The 12,081-nt window shown below is 37.0% G+C and overlaps 1 protein-coding gene across 3 annotated transcripts in view; it reads right to left on the reverse strand.

Moving 5' to 3' along the window:
• rttn (rotatin) overlaps nucleotides 1-12,081 on the reverse strand; it is a 60,696-nt gene that overhangs the window by 6,892 nt on the left and 41,723 nt on the right. For all 3 annotated transcript variants that reach the window (XM_067377388.1, XM_067377387.1, XM_067377385.1), the window contains exons 37-44: nucleotides 11,385-11,472; nucleotides 9,306-9,456; nucleotides 9,057-9,194; nucleotides 8,250-8,458; nucleotides 7,755-7,860; nucleotides 7,100-7,197; nucleotides 4,285-4,365; nucleotides 2,972-3,098 (exon numbers count right to left, since the gene is read on the reverse strand). In XM_067377388.1, coding sequence (XP_067233489.1) covers nucleotides 2,972-3,098; nucleotides 4,285-4,365; nucleotides 7,100-7,197; nucleotides 7,755-7,860; nucleotides 8,250-8,458; nucleotides 9,057-9,194; nucleotides 9,306-9,456; nucleotides 11,385-11,472 — 998 coding nt within the window. The remainder of the gene's footprint in view (nucleotides 1-2,971; nucleotides 3,099-4,284; nucleotides 4,366-7,099; nucleotides 7,198-7,754; nucleotides 7,861-8,249; nucleotides 8,459-9,056; nucleotides 9,195-9,305; nucleotides 9,457-11,384; nucleotides 11,473-12,081) is intronic.

The following is a 12,081-nucleotide window of genomic DNA, read 5'->3' on the forward strand; positions in this document are numbered from 1 at the left end:
TACATTGTAGCAAAGTGTCATTTCTTCAGTGTTGTCACATGAAAAGATATAATAAAATATTTACAAAAATGTGATGGGTGACTTCTGTGAGATACTGTATATACACACACAAATACACACACACACACACACACACACACACACACACACACACACACACACACACACACACACACACACACACACACACACACACACACACACACACACATATATATATTAATTCGATCCATTAATTCGGTCAAAAGTTACAGTAAAGATCTTTTGAACTCAATTTATCAAAGAATCCTAAAAAGAATCACCATTTTCACAAAAATATTAAGCAGTACAACCATTTTCAACATTGATAATAAGAAATGTTAGATGAAATGCTGATGAACCAAATCAGCATATTAGAATGATTTCTGAAGGATCATGTGACATCGAAGACTAGAGTATTTAAGCTTTAACATGACATGAATAAATTACATTTTAAAATATAGTAAAAAAGAAAACAGTTATTTTAAATTGTAATAATATTTCACAATATTATTGTTTTTACTAAATTTTTGTAAAAACATACAGAACATAAGAGACTTTCAAAACCTTTCTTATCTTTCAAAAACATATTTTATTTCTCTCCTTTTGCTCACGGTGCTGCAAAATAATGCTACAGGAAACATTGCCGGTGATATAAAGCCACACAACCACTTTCACTTTTTTTTCTTTTATCTATCCATCTTTACTGCCTCAAAATATCACTGCACAGTTGTGTAACAATGAGTTTGGAAACTCAATGGAAACTTCATTCCACTGTATTTTCATTCTAAATGTACGTAGATAAAAAAACATTTCCTCCAGGTCTAACAATGCTGCATTCAGTGTCATCAAGTGTCAAACCCACTAAATGTCTCATTTCTGGGTAAGTTAACATATTTTGAAGAATTGCACGACTGCGGATGAATCATTTAACATTATGCTGGATTATTGAGAGACCTCAGCAGGGTTTTGCTTGCAGAATAAATCCAATATTAATCGGCCAGATGAAAGAATGAGGGTTGTGTATTGCAGGTTAATGAATTATACAATAAAAGTGACACAGGACAGAGTATGATATGAAGGAAAAAGTGCTGGAGGGCTGATTCCATAACTGATGAACCAACCTCATGAACTTTAAACATCACCTACTGTTAACACAGACCTTGAGAAGCACCACACATGAAGCACGCTGTTGTAGACTAGTGCCCTCAAACTATAGTGACAGCCCAAATGCACACACAAATACAGACGCAAACACACACACAAATACACAAATACACACACACACACACACACACACACACACACACACACGTACAGACTGATATACGCCCATGCATTGCTGGCTGTTCACAGGTGTGAAGCCACATCCTGTGCAAAAGCACAGCTTTCCATGAGCTCAGATATGTGACACTGAGCAATCATTGTGTTTAAATTAACACACTCACAAACAGACACTTTCATGTACACACAGAGAAACACGTGCAAATGCTTTCATGTGTAACCGTCTTGCTTTCACACACAATGCAGTTTTTGAAGATTAACGTACAGATTTTTTTTTTTTTTTTTTTGTGTCTGGAGGATAAATTTCTTCCTAGTTTTCTCTAGATTTTTTCCTAATACATAATATCTATATTTATAGTAAAAGGCTAACAATCTTGTCTAATATAACCAACAGTGGTTGTCTAAAAGTGTCTGATCCTTTTCTTAAGAGGTTGTTATAAATAAAAATGCTTCTAACTTCTCTAAATTCTCCATGAAATTTTTGGCCATCCTTCGGACAGGTTCGCTACAACAGGCTTGTACTATTAGTGAATAAAAGCAAGATGACAACATAAGTTGTAACCATAATTAAACTAAACTATATCTGTTCTATCTCCATGCAGCATATATTCTCTGGCTCTGTAGGCATCATTGTCCAATTTCAAACATATAAGGCTTCGAAAGGCTTGTCCCGTCTTTCTCTAATTGTACTGTCATGAACTTTATAATTTAACGTGTTAACTGAGGCCTGTAGAGGCTGAGGTGTAGTTCTTGGGTTGTCTGCAATTTCTCTGAGCATTGCACAGTCTGATCTTGGGGTGAATTTGCTAGGACGTCCACTCATGGAAAGACTGGTGTCTGTTTTGAATGTCTTCCACTTGTGAATAATCTTCCTCACTGTAGAATAATGAACTTCAAATTGTTTGGAAATGGCTGCATAACAGTTCCCAGATTGATGGCAGCAACAATTGCTTCTTTAAGAATATTGCTGATGTCTTTCCTCCTTTGCATTGTGTTAACACACAACCGAACAAACTTCTGCTTTTATAGAGGTGCTCACACAAAGGCATTTGATTAGCAGAGCCTGACCGTTACTTATCCTCTTAATTCCTAAAGCAAACAATAATGTGTCCTTAGTTTGTCACTCAAGGCTTTTCCATTTTGGCCAAGTTCTTGTGAAATAAATAATGACATGGTGTGATATGTCATGTGTTGTTGTTCACTGGAGGTTTTATTTTCCAAATTTTAAGACCTGCCAAGGACCAGATAATTTTTCATTGTGTCCTGATATGGAAAACAATGGAATTCAATAAGATGTCCTAACTTTTCCACATGACTGTATATATGTATGTATACAGTATATGTATATATCAAAAACTGCTCAATCCAACCAAAGTAAGCATTTAAGCCTGAAGTACCTCCCCTTAACGCAAATGCTCCATCGTAGCTTCCAGTAAAGCAGCACGCTTAGACTATGACACAATCCTTTCTGTAGCTGCCGGGCTCATGTCAACCTTACATTTGGCACACAATGGCCCTTACTGTACTGCCACATGACTCATGAGAAGGTTACAGTGAGCACAAAGCTCATACATTATCTCAGCACCCTGTCTCTGGCTTTCTAATCCTCTTTTCTCTCTCTAATTCTCCCTTTTCTTACTCTCATTCCTTCACTTCTTAGAAGACTGACCAGCTGTGTAGTTAGCAGTATAGACACAGAGCAGTTCCAGGGCCGCCGTCATTGTGAGGTCATCCAGCAGGAACCAGGGCCACAGGGCCAACAGCACCGCTGCCAGACGCAGCTCTGTAGCCACAGCCTGTAAAGAGAAAATTATGAATTCATTAATCAAACAAGACAAAATTAGTCAGACTCAGTCAATATTGGATATTTTTTGTTCAAGCTCATTTTTTACATTTAAATTACCTTTGCTGACACCTAATACTCCATTACATTAAATGTAATCTTGTAAATCCCAAATTGACCCTTCGCGGGGAGTTTGATTGTCAAGAGATTTAACCAATCAGAATGCCGCATCTGCCATTTTGTCCGACAAAGCAGCCAGTAGTTAGAAGATTAACCTCGGTGGAGTTAAACATGAAACATTGTGTATATTGATGTCTTTCCGCTTTTAAATCAAAATTCATTCTCATGTTCATTCATGTTTATTTGATGCTATAAATTAACTAGTAGGAAGAGATGATCGGTTCACGAGCCGCTTGAACTGAGGTGTTACAGCAATCTGTCACGACCATGGTCACGACACATTAAAGAGCCACAAAACGGTTTTTATTGTTTGAATTTCTTTAATAACTACACAGTTTGAAAGCTGGGACTTTGTTTAATATCATAAGTAACCTGCTCTGTCTTGTCTGTCGACGTGTTGTCAGTGTCCTCTTTGCTCTGCGATGTATTTTTCACTGCGTGTGGATTGACAGCGCCACGGCTTGTCGGACAAAGCAACAGGAACTAAGGGGGGCGGGTCTTTGCGAAGGGTCAATTGAATTATATTTATAAATGAATTCATATGGCACATTATAATGTTGCGATGTCTAAATTCGCTTGTACAATTTAAAACTTTAATTGAATATAAATATAATTAATATCAGCCATAAAATGAAAATAATCAGTTTATCGGTATCAGTGTATCCCAACTAAACTTTAAAAAGGGTAAAAAAGGTAAATAAATGATGACAAAATGTTCATTCTTGAGTGAACAGTCTCTTTAAGGCCAAAAAATTGGTGAAACTCCGGTTGATTGACTTTCCTTTGTACTTCACAGAAATTATCACAACTCATTACAGGCACAGAAGCATCTTGCTGGGAGCCGTGCAGATTTTCTTGTAAAGACAGTCCTTACAAGAAAATCTGCATGCAGCCAGCAAGACTGAAAACCCACGTGTTTCAAACCCACAAGACCCCTTTTGAGAATGTCTGTGGTTACTGTACAATGAATGTAACTACTCAAATAATCATCACGGGGAACATTATTTGATATGACGTACTTTGCATTCATTATGTTGATACAGGCAATTTCGCAGTATCTCTAGAATCATCTTAAGTTCTCTCATGCTGTTCTCCACCTGCTGACATTGAACAAAGACAGAGTGGTTAGAACAAGAGCACATGCTGATAATGGAAATGTTGATACCATCTTATTTGTATATGTATACATTTGTGCTTAATTTTCCGTTTGTATTAATTATAACTGTAACAATTCATAAATTAATAAATCTTAAAAATTACAGTACATAAATTCACAGAGCACGATTTACTGAAATACGGCATGTTCCTGGATCAGCATTGTTAACCATCCTAACTCTTGCTCTAAATTTAGACCGCAGTGATTAGTTAATAGTCTTGTCACTCCAGGACCAACAAAGGATGTTTATCCAGGAACATGCTCTACTTCAAACAGACAGATCAGTTCCCATATTTTCAATTTAAATAATGGTAAGAGACAGGATAGTCATTTTTTTCTATATTTATACATTAAAAAACCAAAACAAAATTGTCAAGATGGTTTAACAATCCCAAGATTGTAACAAATAAAGTATCATTAAAGGGCTAAATTCAAAAATAAAAATGAAAGAATAATTTGGCATAATTACCATTATATATATTATATATGGTCAGAATTATTGGCACGCTTGGTAAATATGATCAAAGATGACTATAAAAATAAATCTGCATTGTTTATCCTTTTGATCTTTAATTCATAAAATTAGCAAAAATCAGACCTTTCACTGAAGGAAAAGAATTGAAAGTGGGGGTAAAATCACATTATGAAATAAATGTTTTTCTCCAAAACACGTTGGCCTCAATTATTGGCACACCTAGAACTTGTTAGGATTAAAATATCTCTAAAGTATATTCCCTTTCATATTTACATTTTTTTTAGCACACCAGGGTGATCATGAACATGACATTGTCCGGCCATGACTTCCTGTTCCACAGCAGTATAAACATGAGGAAACAAAGGCCAAATTCCCGTAATCATTCATCACCAGTGTTGGGCACGTTACTTTAAAAAATAATTAGTTATAGTTTCTAGTTACTTCTCACAAATAGTAACAGAGTTACATCATTATAAAAGTAACTAATTACCAGGGAAAGTAACTACCGCGTTACTTAAAAAAAAAAAAATAAATAAATCAAATATGTAAAATGATGCCCCCAACATTAAATATAAGTCTAAAAATAAATTATGCTTGATCCAACTTGTGACTCATGATCCGCTCTTGCTCATGACATGAAATTTCCTACTGTATTACGTGTTGGTAGCCATTAAAGAAAACGTAGTTCATTATTTATGTTTAAATAGGCCTATGTTATGTTTTAAAATCATCTATTTGATTATGAAAAGTGAACAGCTTGAGTAAGATAGGATGCATCATAAGATGTGCAATATATCAGGAGACATGGAGTGAGTCAGACATGATTTTGACTACTTCATTAAGTTTTGTTTTGTAGAAAGCCTTTCTTTAAAGTGAATTTCATTTTGTAAAAATTGTATCTCAATTTTAATCATTTAAAAAAAAAAAAATTCTTTGGCGACTCTCTTTTGTCCTTTTCCCCGGTTTATTACCTTTGTTTCTTTTTCATGTAAATATTGTCTTTGTTGTTTTTGTTGTTGTTATTACTTTGTTAGTATTTCATTATTGTATTATTATCCTTATTAACTCAAGCCTCTTTCTTTTTTCTATGATTGTAACATAAACTCTGTTTGTTGGCAGTTCTTGTAGCGTCTTGTCTTTTGCTACCACCACTCGCACACGCAATGGTCACAATCTCAATGTTACCCCTTCTAACCCTAGACCAAAATTAGGAAGTTGTAACAGTTTCATCAACCAATTGCCTGGATTTAATAAATAAGAAGCAAATAAAGCAGAAAATATAATCATGACATGGAGGCTCCGGCGCGATCACTTGCGCGTGAACTGGAGCTTATAGGCTAAACCGAAACTCAGCGGCTGCTTGCCACACACACATGAGAAATATATCTATAGAAAGCTTGAAATGTCTACTTTTTAAAAGGTGCCATAAAATTTAAAATTGAATTTTGAATTAAAATTGAAAATCTGACAGCTTCTGCTAGAAATCCAATAATGGGTCGTGGTTGGATCTTGCATCAGGACAATGATCCAAAACAAACATCAAAACCAACACAAATGTGTCACTGAGCACAAAATGAAGCTTCTGCCATGGCCATCCCAGTCCCCTGACCTGAACCCTAAAGAAAATGACTGGAGTGAACTGAAGAGAAGCACCACTAACATTGAGCTGGGAATCTGAAGGATCTGGAGAGATTCTGCATGAAGGAATGGCCTCTGATCTCTAGTCAGGTGTTCTCCAAACTCATTAGGCATTATAGGTGAAGATCTTGGCAAAAGGAGGTTGCAAAAAGTATTGAATAAAAGGGTGCCAATAATTGTGGCTAACATGTTTTGGAGAAAAACATTTATTTCATAATGTGATTTTCCCCCCACTTTCAATTATTTTCCTTCAATGAAAGGTTAATTTTATGAATTAAAGATCAAAAGGATGAACAATGAAGATCTTTTTTTATAGTCATCTTTGATCATATTTACCAAGGGTGCCGATAATTCTGACCACCACTGTATATAAGTTATTATAAAGTGGTACAACCATGAGGAAATCAACTGGTTAAATCAACTGAACCAGAGGATTGCTTCAGTTTTGACATATTTTGTCACATCTGTGAAAGTGTCTCTCCCTCTCCCTCCCTCCTCCCTCTCAACAGGTTTTCAGTGTTTCTGATGTTGAAGCTGTCTGTCATGTTGCTGGAACCCTCTGTACCTTCCTCCTGTGAGTGCTCTTGCCCGTTTTCACAGACTCCAGGTGAAGCTCTGCGTAAATGTGCTTCATGCGTTCCACACAGCTGTCAATCACACCAGCTGAAGAGGGAGAAGAGACATATATCTGTCTATGTACTCATCCATCAGACATTAGACACAAATATAATGTAACCTGGGACTAAAATTAATGTTTATGCAAGATTTACTCCTAGTTGAGGTTATCGCACCTTTTTAACTGCTACACATACTCAACTGCTTTTCCCACCGAAGTTTACTTATTATGTTAGGCAAGTAATACGTAGTAATTTATTATACATGATCATTTTCCACCCTCTTTGACTCCCAGAATAAAACAGGATGTTTATGCTACTGTACCCTTAAGACGTCTTTAAGCTACTGTATCTTTAAGATGCTGACTACTAAATATGCGTTAATATGTAAATGTAGGCAATCATATGCAAATGTGCTCATAGTTATGACATCAAAACTATGATGATTTCTCTGTGATCCAACTGTGCGGTTAAATTTCCATAAATGGTCTGGGTGTAATGGGGAGGGAGCTTTGTGTTGTCAACAATAGCGTATGTCTATATTGTACATCACAAGTTAGATCCTCATTGTGTGATTGTGTTGAAGAACAATGAAGTGATTTTTACCTTTACATGCATAACTCTGAGCACTGGAGCTACAGGCTAACAGAGACATGAACGCTTTGGCCGTCACCTTTTTGAGGGGATCCTGGAACGGAATCTTCTCATATTGCTGTAAATTTTAAAAAAAAAGAATATTTCTTAAAACATAAATAAATAAAAATAAAATGTATAAAATAAAGCATAGTGAATTTTTTTAAATTAATTATTCTAATCAAATAGTATGGTATAATCAGCAAGTAGGAAGCCATTTTTGTCATCATCATGTAACAAGATGACAACAGACAGCCAATCAGATTTGAGAACATATATAAATTTCCCTTAAAAACATAAAAAACCATAAATAAAGACATTACAATCCTAAGAACTTGTCACAGTTAGCCACTCTGATCTGACCTTTTTGGGACAGTGCTTGCCAATTTTGTGTACGAAATGCATCTATGAACAGCCAACAGAAATTGTATCTGAAACTATTTACAACCTAAACTAATTCTGTGTTACCTCTAGTAATAGTTCACACATGACCTCTCCAGGCTCAGAAGATATGACCGCAGTTAGGGAGGAGCTTGGGCCCTTGCTGGTCAGATCCTCTGTGTGGCCTCCCGATCTCCTTTTAGCCTCCTCTGTGAACAGCACACACAGAAAGTGCAGGGTCGACGTGTAGAGAGAAGACTCCGTGCCCGATTGGTTCAAACACACTCGGATGGTATCTGTGACGAGACATGGCAATGACTAAACATAAAAATGCTAATATTTACTTTTCGGAGCTTTTCTCAAACTCCAACTTTGAGACGAGAAGATGCAAATTATACAAAACTTCACAACAAACAATCTTCACAACAAGGGAACATCTGACGAAAAGTCTCTCAAAACTCACAGGCTTTTAAAAAGGCTTCCAAAGCCTGGATACCTGCAGGCAAGTCAGCGAGTCTACTGCCCACCCACCTGTTTTAGGTTTTTCTACCACATCCATCAGATCTAAAGCAGGCTGATTGTTCTCCCTGTCTCTGTCCCAGTCTGTCATATGCAGCAGGGACACCCATCCACACATACAGGCATAATGAGCTGGCCTCCCACTGCATCTGTCTCCATCTCCATCTCCTTAGCTGTCTCCTTCCTTCTCAACATCTATCCAGCACATCCTCTTCCATCTAAACTCCTCAATCTTTTTTTCCCCTCTGTCCCTTTGCACTTTCATCAGATTTGCCACCATTTTTTCTTTGTACTCTTCTGTTTCTTTCTGCCTTCCCTTTCCATTTGCCTGTCTCCACCCTTTGTAACATACTCTGGTGTGTGTATGTGTGTCACCTGAAAAGCACTGCCAGTGTTTCCCCAGTGCCACACCGACAGATGGGCCGACCGCAGCTTGGTTCCTGCGCAGCAGAGTAGCCAGGAGCATCAACACATCCGCCCAGGTGTTGAGCACTGCACCCTGGGCCTGTGCATCTGAGGACCAAAACAACCACATACTCATCTAAAAACACTTTTCTTTCATTTGAAGGTCTTGATTGTAAGATTTTGGGGGGGTTTGGATTTGCTGAGGACGTTTGGTGTTACCCAAGTCATCGACAGACAGCGTGAGGATGGAAATTAGGTTGTTCAGCAGGGGTTTGAAGAGCTCTCGGTGGAACAGCACATCCTCACTGTGCATTGCTGCTGACTGCAGGAGCTTACACAAACTTTGCACATAATACAAGCTATTCAGCACCTGAGGGAGAAACAAGGGGGTGATGGGAGAGAAATAGAGAGTCAGTGGTAACGAGTGCCGAGTTACCTATGAAAAAACACACAGCACTTTGGTTTCACAACCCTAAATTACAACAAACAGCCGACTAACTGGCACTGTGTTGAAGACAAAGTCGAACTGAACCAAAAACCATGATGCCCTTGTATTGTACTTGAGGTAGAATAGAATTTTTCTAGCATGAGTGTGTGTACTTAAATTAAAGGTTATTATAGGCTTAAAGGGTTAGTTCACCCCAAAAATGTAATTTCTGTCATCATTTACCCTCATCATGTCGTTCCAAACACATTAGACTTTGATTAATCTTAAAAACATAAATTACAATATTTTTAATGATACCTGAGAGGTTTCTGTCCCTCCACTGAGGTCAAGGTAATCAAAACTTCCAAAAAGGTCATAAAAGCTCTAAGAATTGGGCGTTTTAATCAAATTCTTGTGAAGAGATTCAATCGTTCACCCAAAAATGAAAATTATCCCATGATTTACTCACCCTCAAATCATCCTAGGTGTATTTGACTATCTTCTTTCAGCAGAACATTATATACACATTTAATAATTATATTAAAAAATATTCTGCCTCTTCCAAGCTTTATAATGGCAGTGAATGGGGGGCCTGATTTTGAAGCAAAAAAAAGTGCATCCATCCATCCATCCATTGTAAAAGTACTCTACACGGCTCTGGGGGGTTAATAAAGGCTTTCTAAAGCGAAGCGATGGGTTTTTGTAAAAAATGAATAAATAAATAAATAAATAAATAAAAAATAAAAAAAAGTTATTAACTATAATAACTAGTTTCCGGCAAATGACCGTATGCATTGATTTGCGGCGGAAGAGTAAGCCCTGACCTGACGCTTGATGTATTTACGAACACGGAAGTGCAGAGAATAGAGGAAAACAACACACCAGTCACGAATTAAAAGTCTAAAACGAGAAATTTTAAAGATAAATATCAGAGGAATTAAAGGGATAAGGATAAGAGGATAAGAGAAGAGAAGCATGAGTTTGTTGCACAGCCCTATTTGTTTAAACCATGAGAGGCGTCTAAGCTTACGAAACTCCTACATCGTCATACATCGCATCAGGGGTTACTCTTGTGGTGCAAATTGACTTGCGCAGTATGCATATGGTCGTCTGCTAGAAGCTAGATATTTCAGATTAAAATTTTAAATATGGATATTTTTCTTACAAAAACCCATCATTTCGAATAAGGCCTTTATTTACCCCCCTGAGCCATGTGGAGTACTTTTACGATGGATGGATGCACTTTTTTGGCTTCAAAATCAGGCCCCCCATTCATTGCCATTTTATAGTTTGGAACAGCCAGGATATTTTTAAATATATGTCCGATTGTATTAGTCTGAAAGAAGATAGTCATATACACCTTGGATGGATTGAGGGTGAGTAAATCATGGGGTAACTTTCATTTTTGGGTAAACTATCCCTTTAAGCACAAAGCATACTTTGGTTTTTACACTACACTGGGGTATTTGTACAGTGCGTGTGATGTAATTTTTTTCAACCGCATCTACTCTGTAGGCTCGCACATGTGCCTTGATTTTTTTGCCCACAAAGTGGTGACACTGGCTTCTTTCACAGTCAAAAAGAAACGGAATAAACAATATGACATTATCAAATTACTAAAGACTGCTGAAAACGACATTATCAAATTACTGAAGACTGCTAAAAAAAAGAGCATGTTTGTAATAAAACAATATTTAAAAAAAAAAAAAAGAATGTGGTGGAGGACGTATAGAAGTTTGTGAATGTGTTTGTGTTCCAATTTTGTGGAAATTTGCCAAGCTTTCAGTGGCACTCTGCAGGCGCACATTCCCTTATGACAGATTGGTGTTTAAGTGGAGGTAGAAAATGATAGCAGAACTCCCATAATGCACCTGGTTCCTAGCATCTTCCATAGCAGCTGGCAGGAGAGGTGTCCTTAACTCACTGACACATTGAGATATGGTTGCCGCGTCCACCACACTGAAACAAACAGCACAAAACAAACAAGAAGTTCAGCTGAGCTCACAGGGTTTTTTTTTTTTTTTGAGTCCGAATAGATGAATACATATAAACAAATAAACAGAATCTAACTTAAAGCATATTTTGTGTCCCTTTTTTTTTTTTTTTACATTTTACGTGGGTCTTTCTGTTTTCCAACAGACAAAACCAAACCAACCAAATCTGGCATTTAGAAAGAGTGGGCAGAAGGCAGGCAGGATGTGGTTGTGTTAAAGTGTTATCAGGCAAACCATGACAATAAAGCTATACTCAAGTATTAATGTGTTTGAAAAAGAAGTAAGAAGTGTGCTATTTTAGTTTTATTCATATTTTGAATTAGCTTTTATTTTTATATTTTTAGTTTTGTTAATTTTAATTATAGATATTTCGTTATATGATTTTGTCATTTTAAAGGGATAGTTCACCCAAAAATGAAAATTTGATGTTTATCTGCTTACCCCCAGCGCATGCAAGATGTAGGTGACTTTGTGAAGCTCTGGCAATCGCAGTGATGTCTCGCGCTTATACTTCAATGAGGACATCAATGAGGACATCAATTCTTAGGACATCAATGTGTCGTCACGAGCCGCA

The sequence above is a fragment of the Chanodichthys erythropterus genome, chromosome 23 (genome assembly GCF_024489055.1).
Source record: "Chanodichthys erythropterus isolate Z2021 chromosome 23, ASM2448905v1, whole genome shotgun sequence".
In the NCBI taxonomy this organism is placed as follows: Eukaryota; Metazoa; Chordata; class Actinopteri; order Cypriniformes; family Xenocyprididae; genus Chanodichthys; species Chanodichthys erythropterus.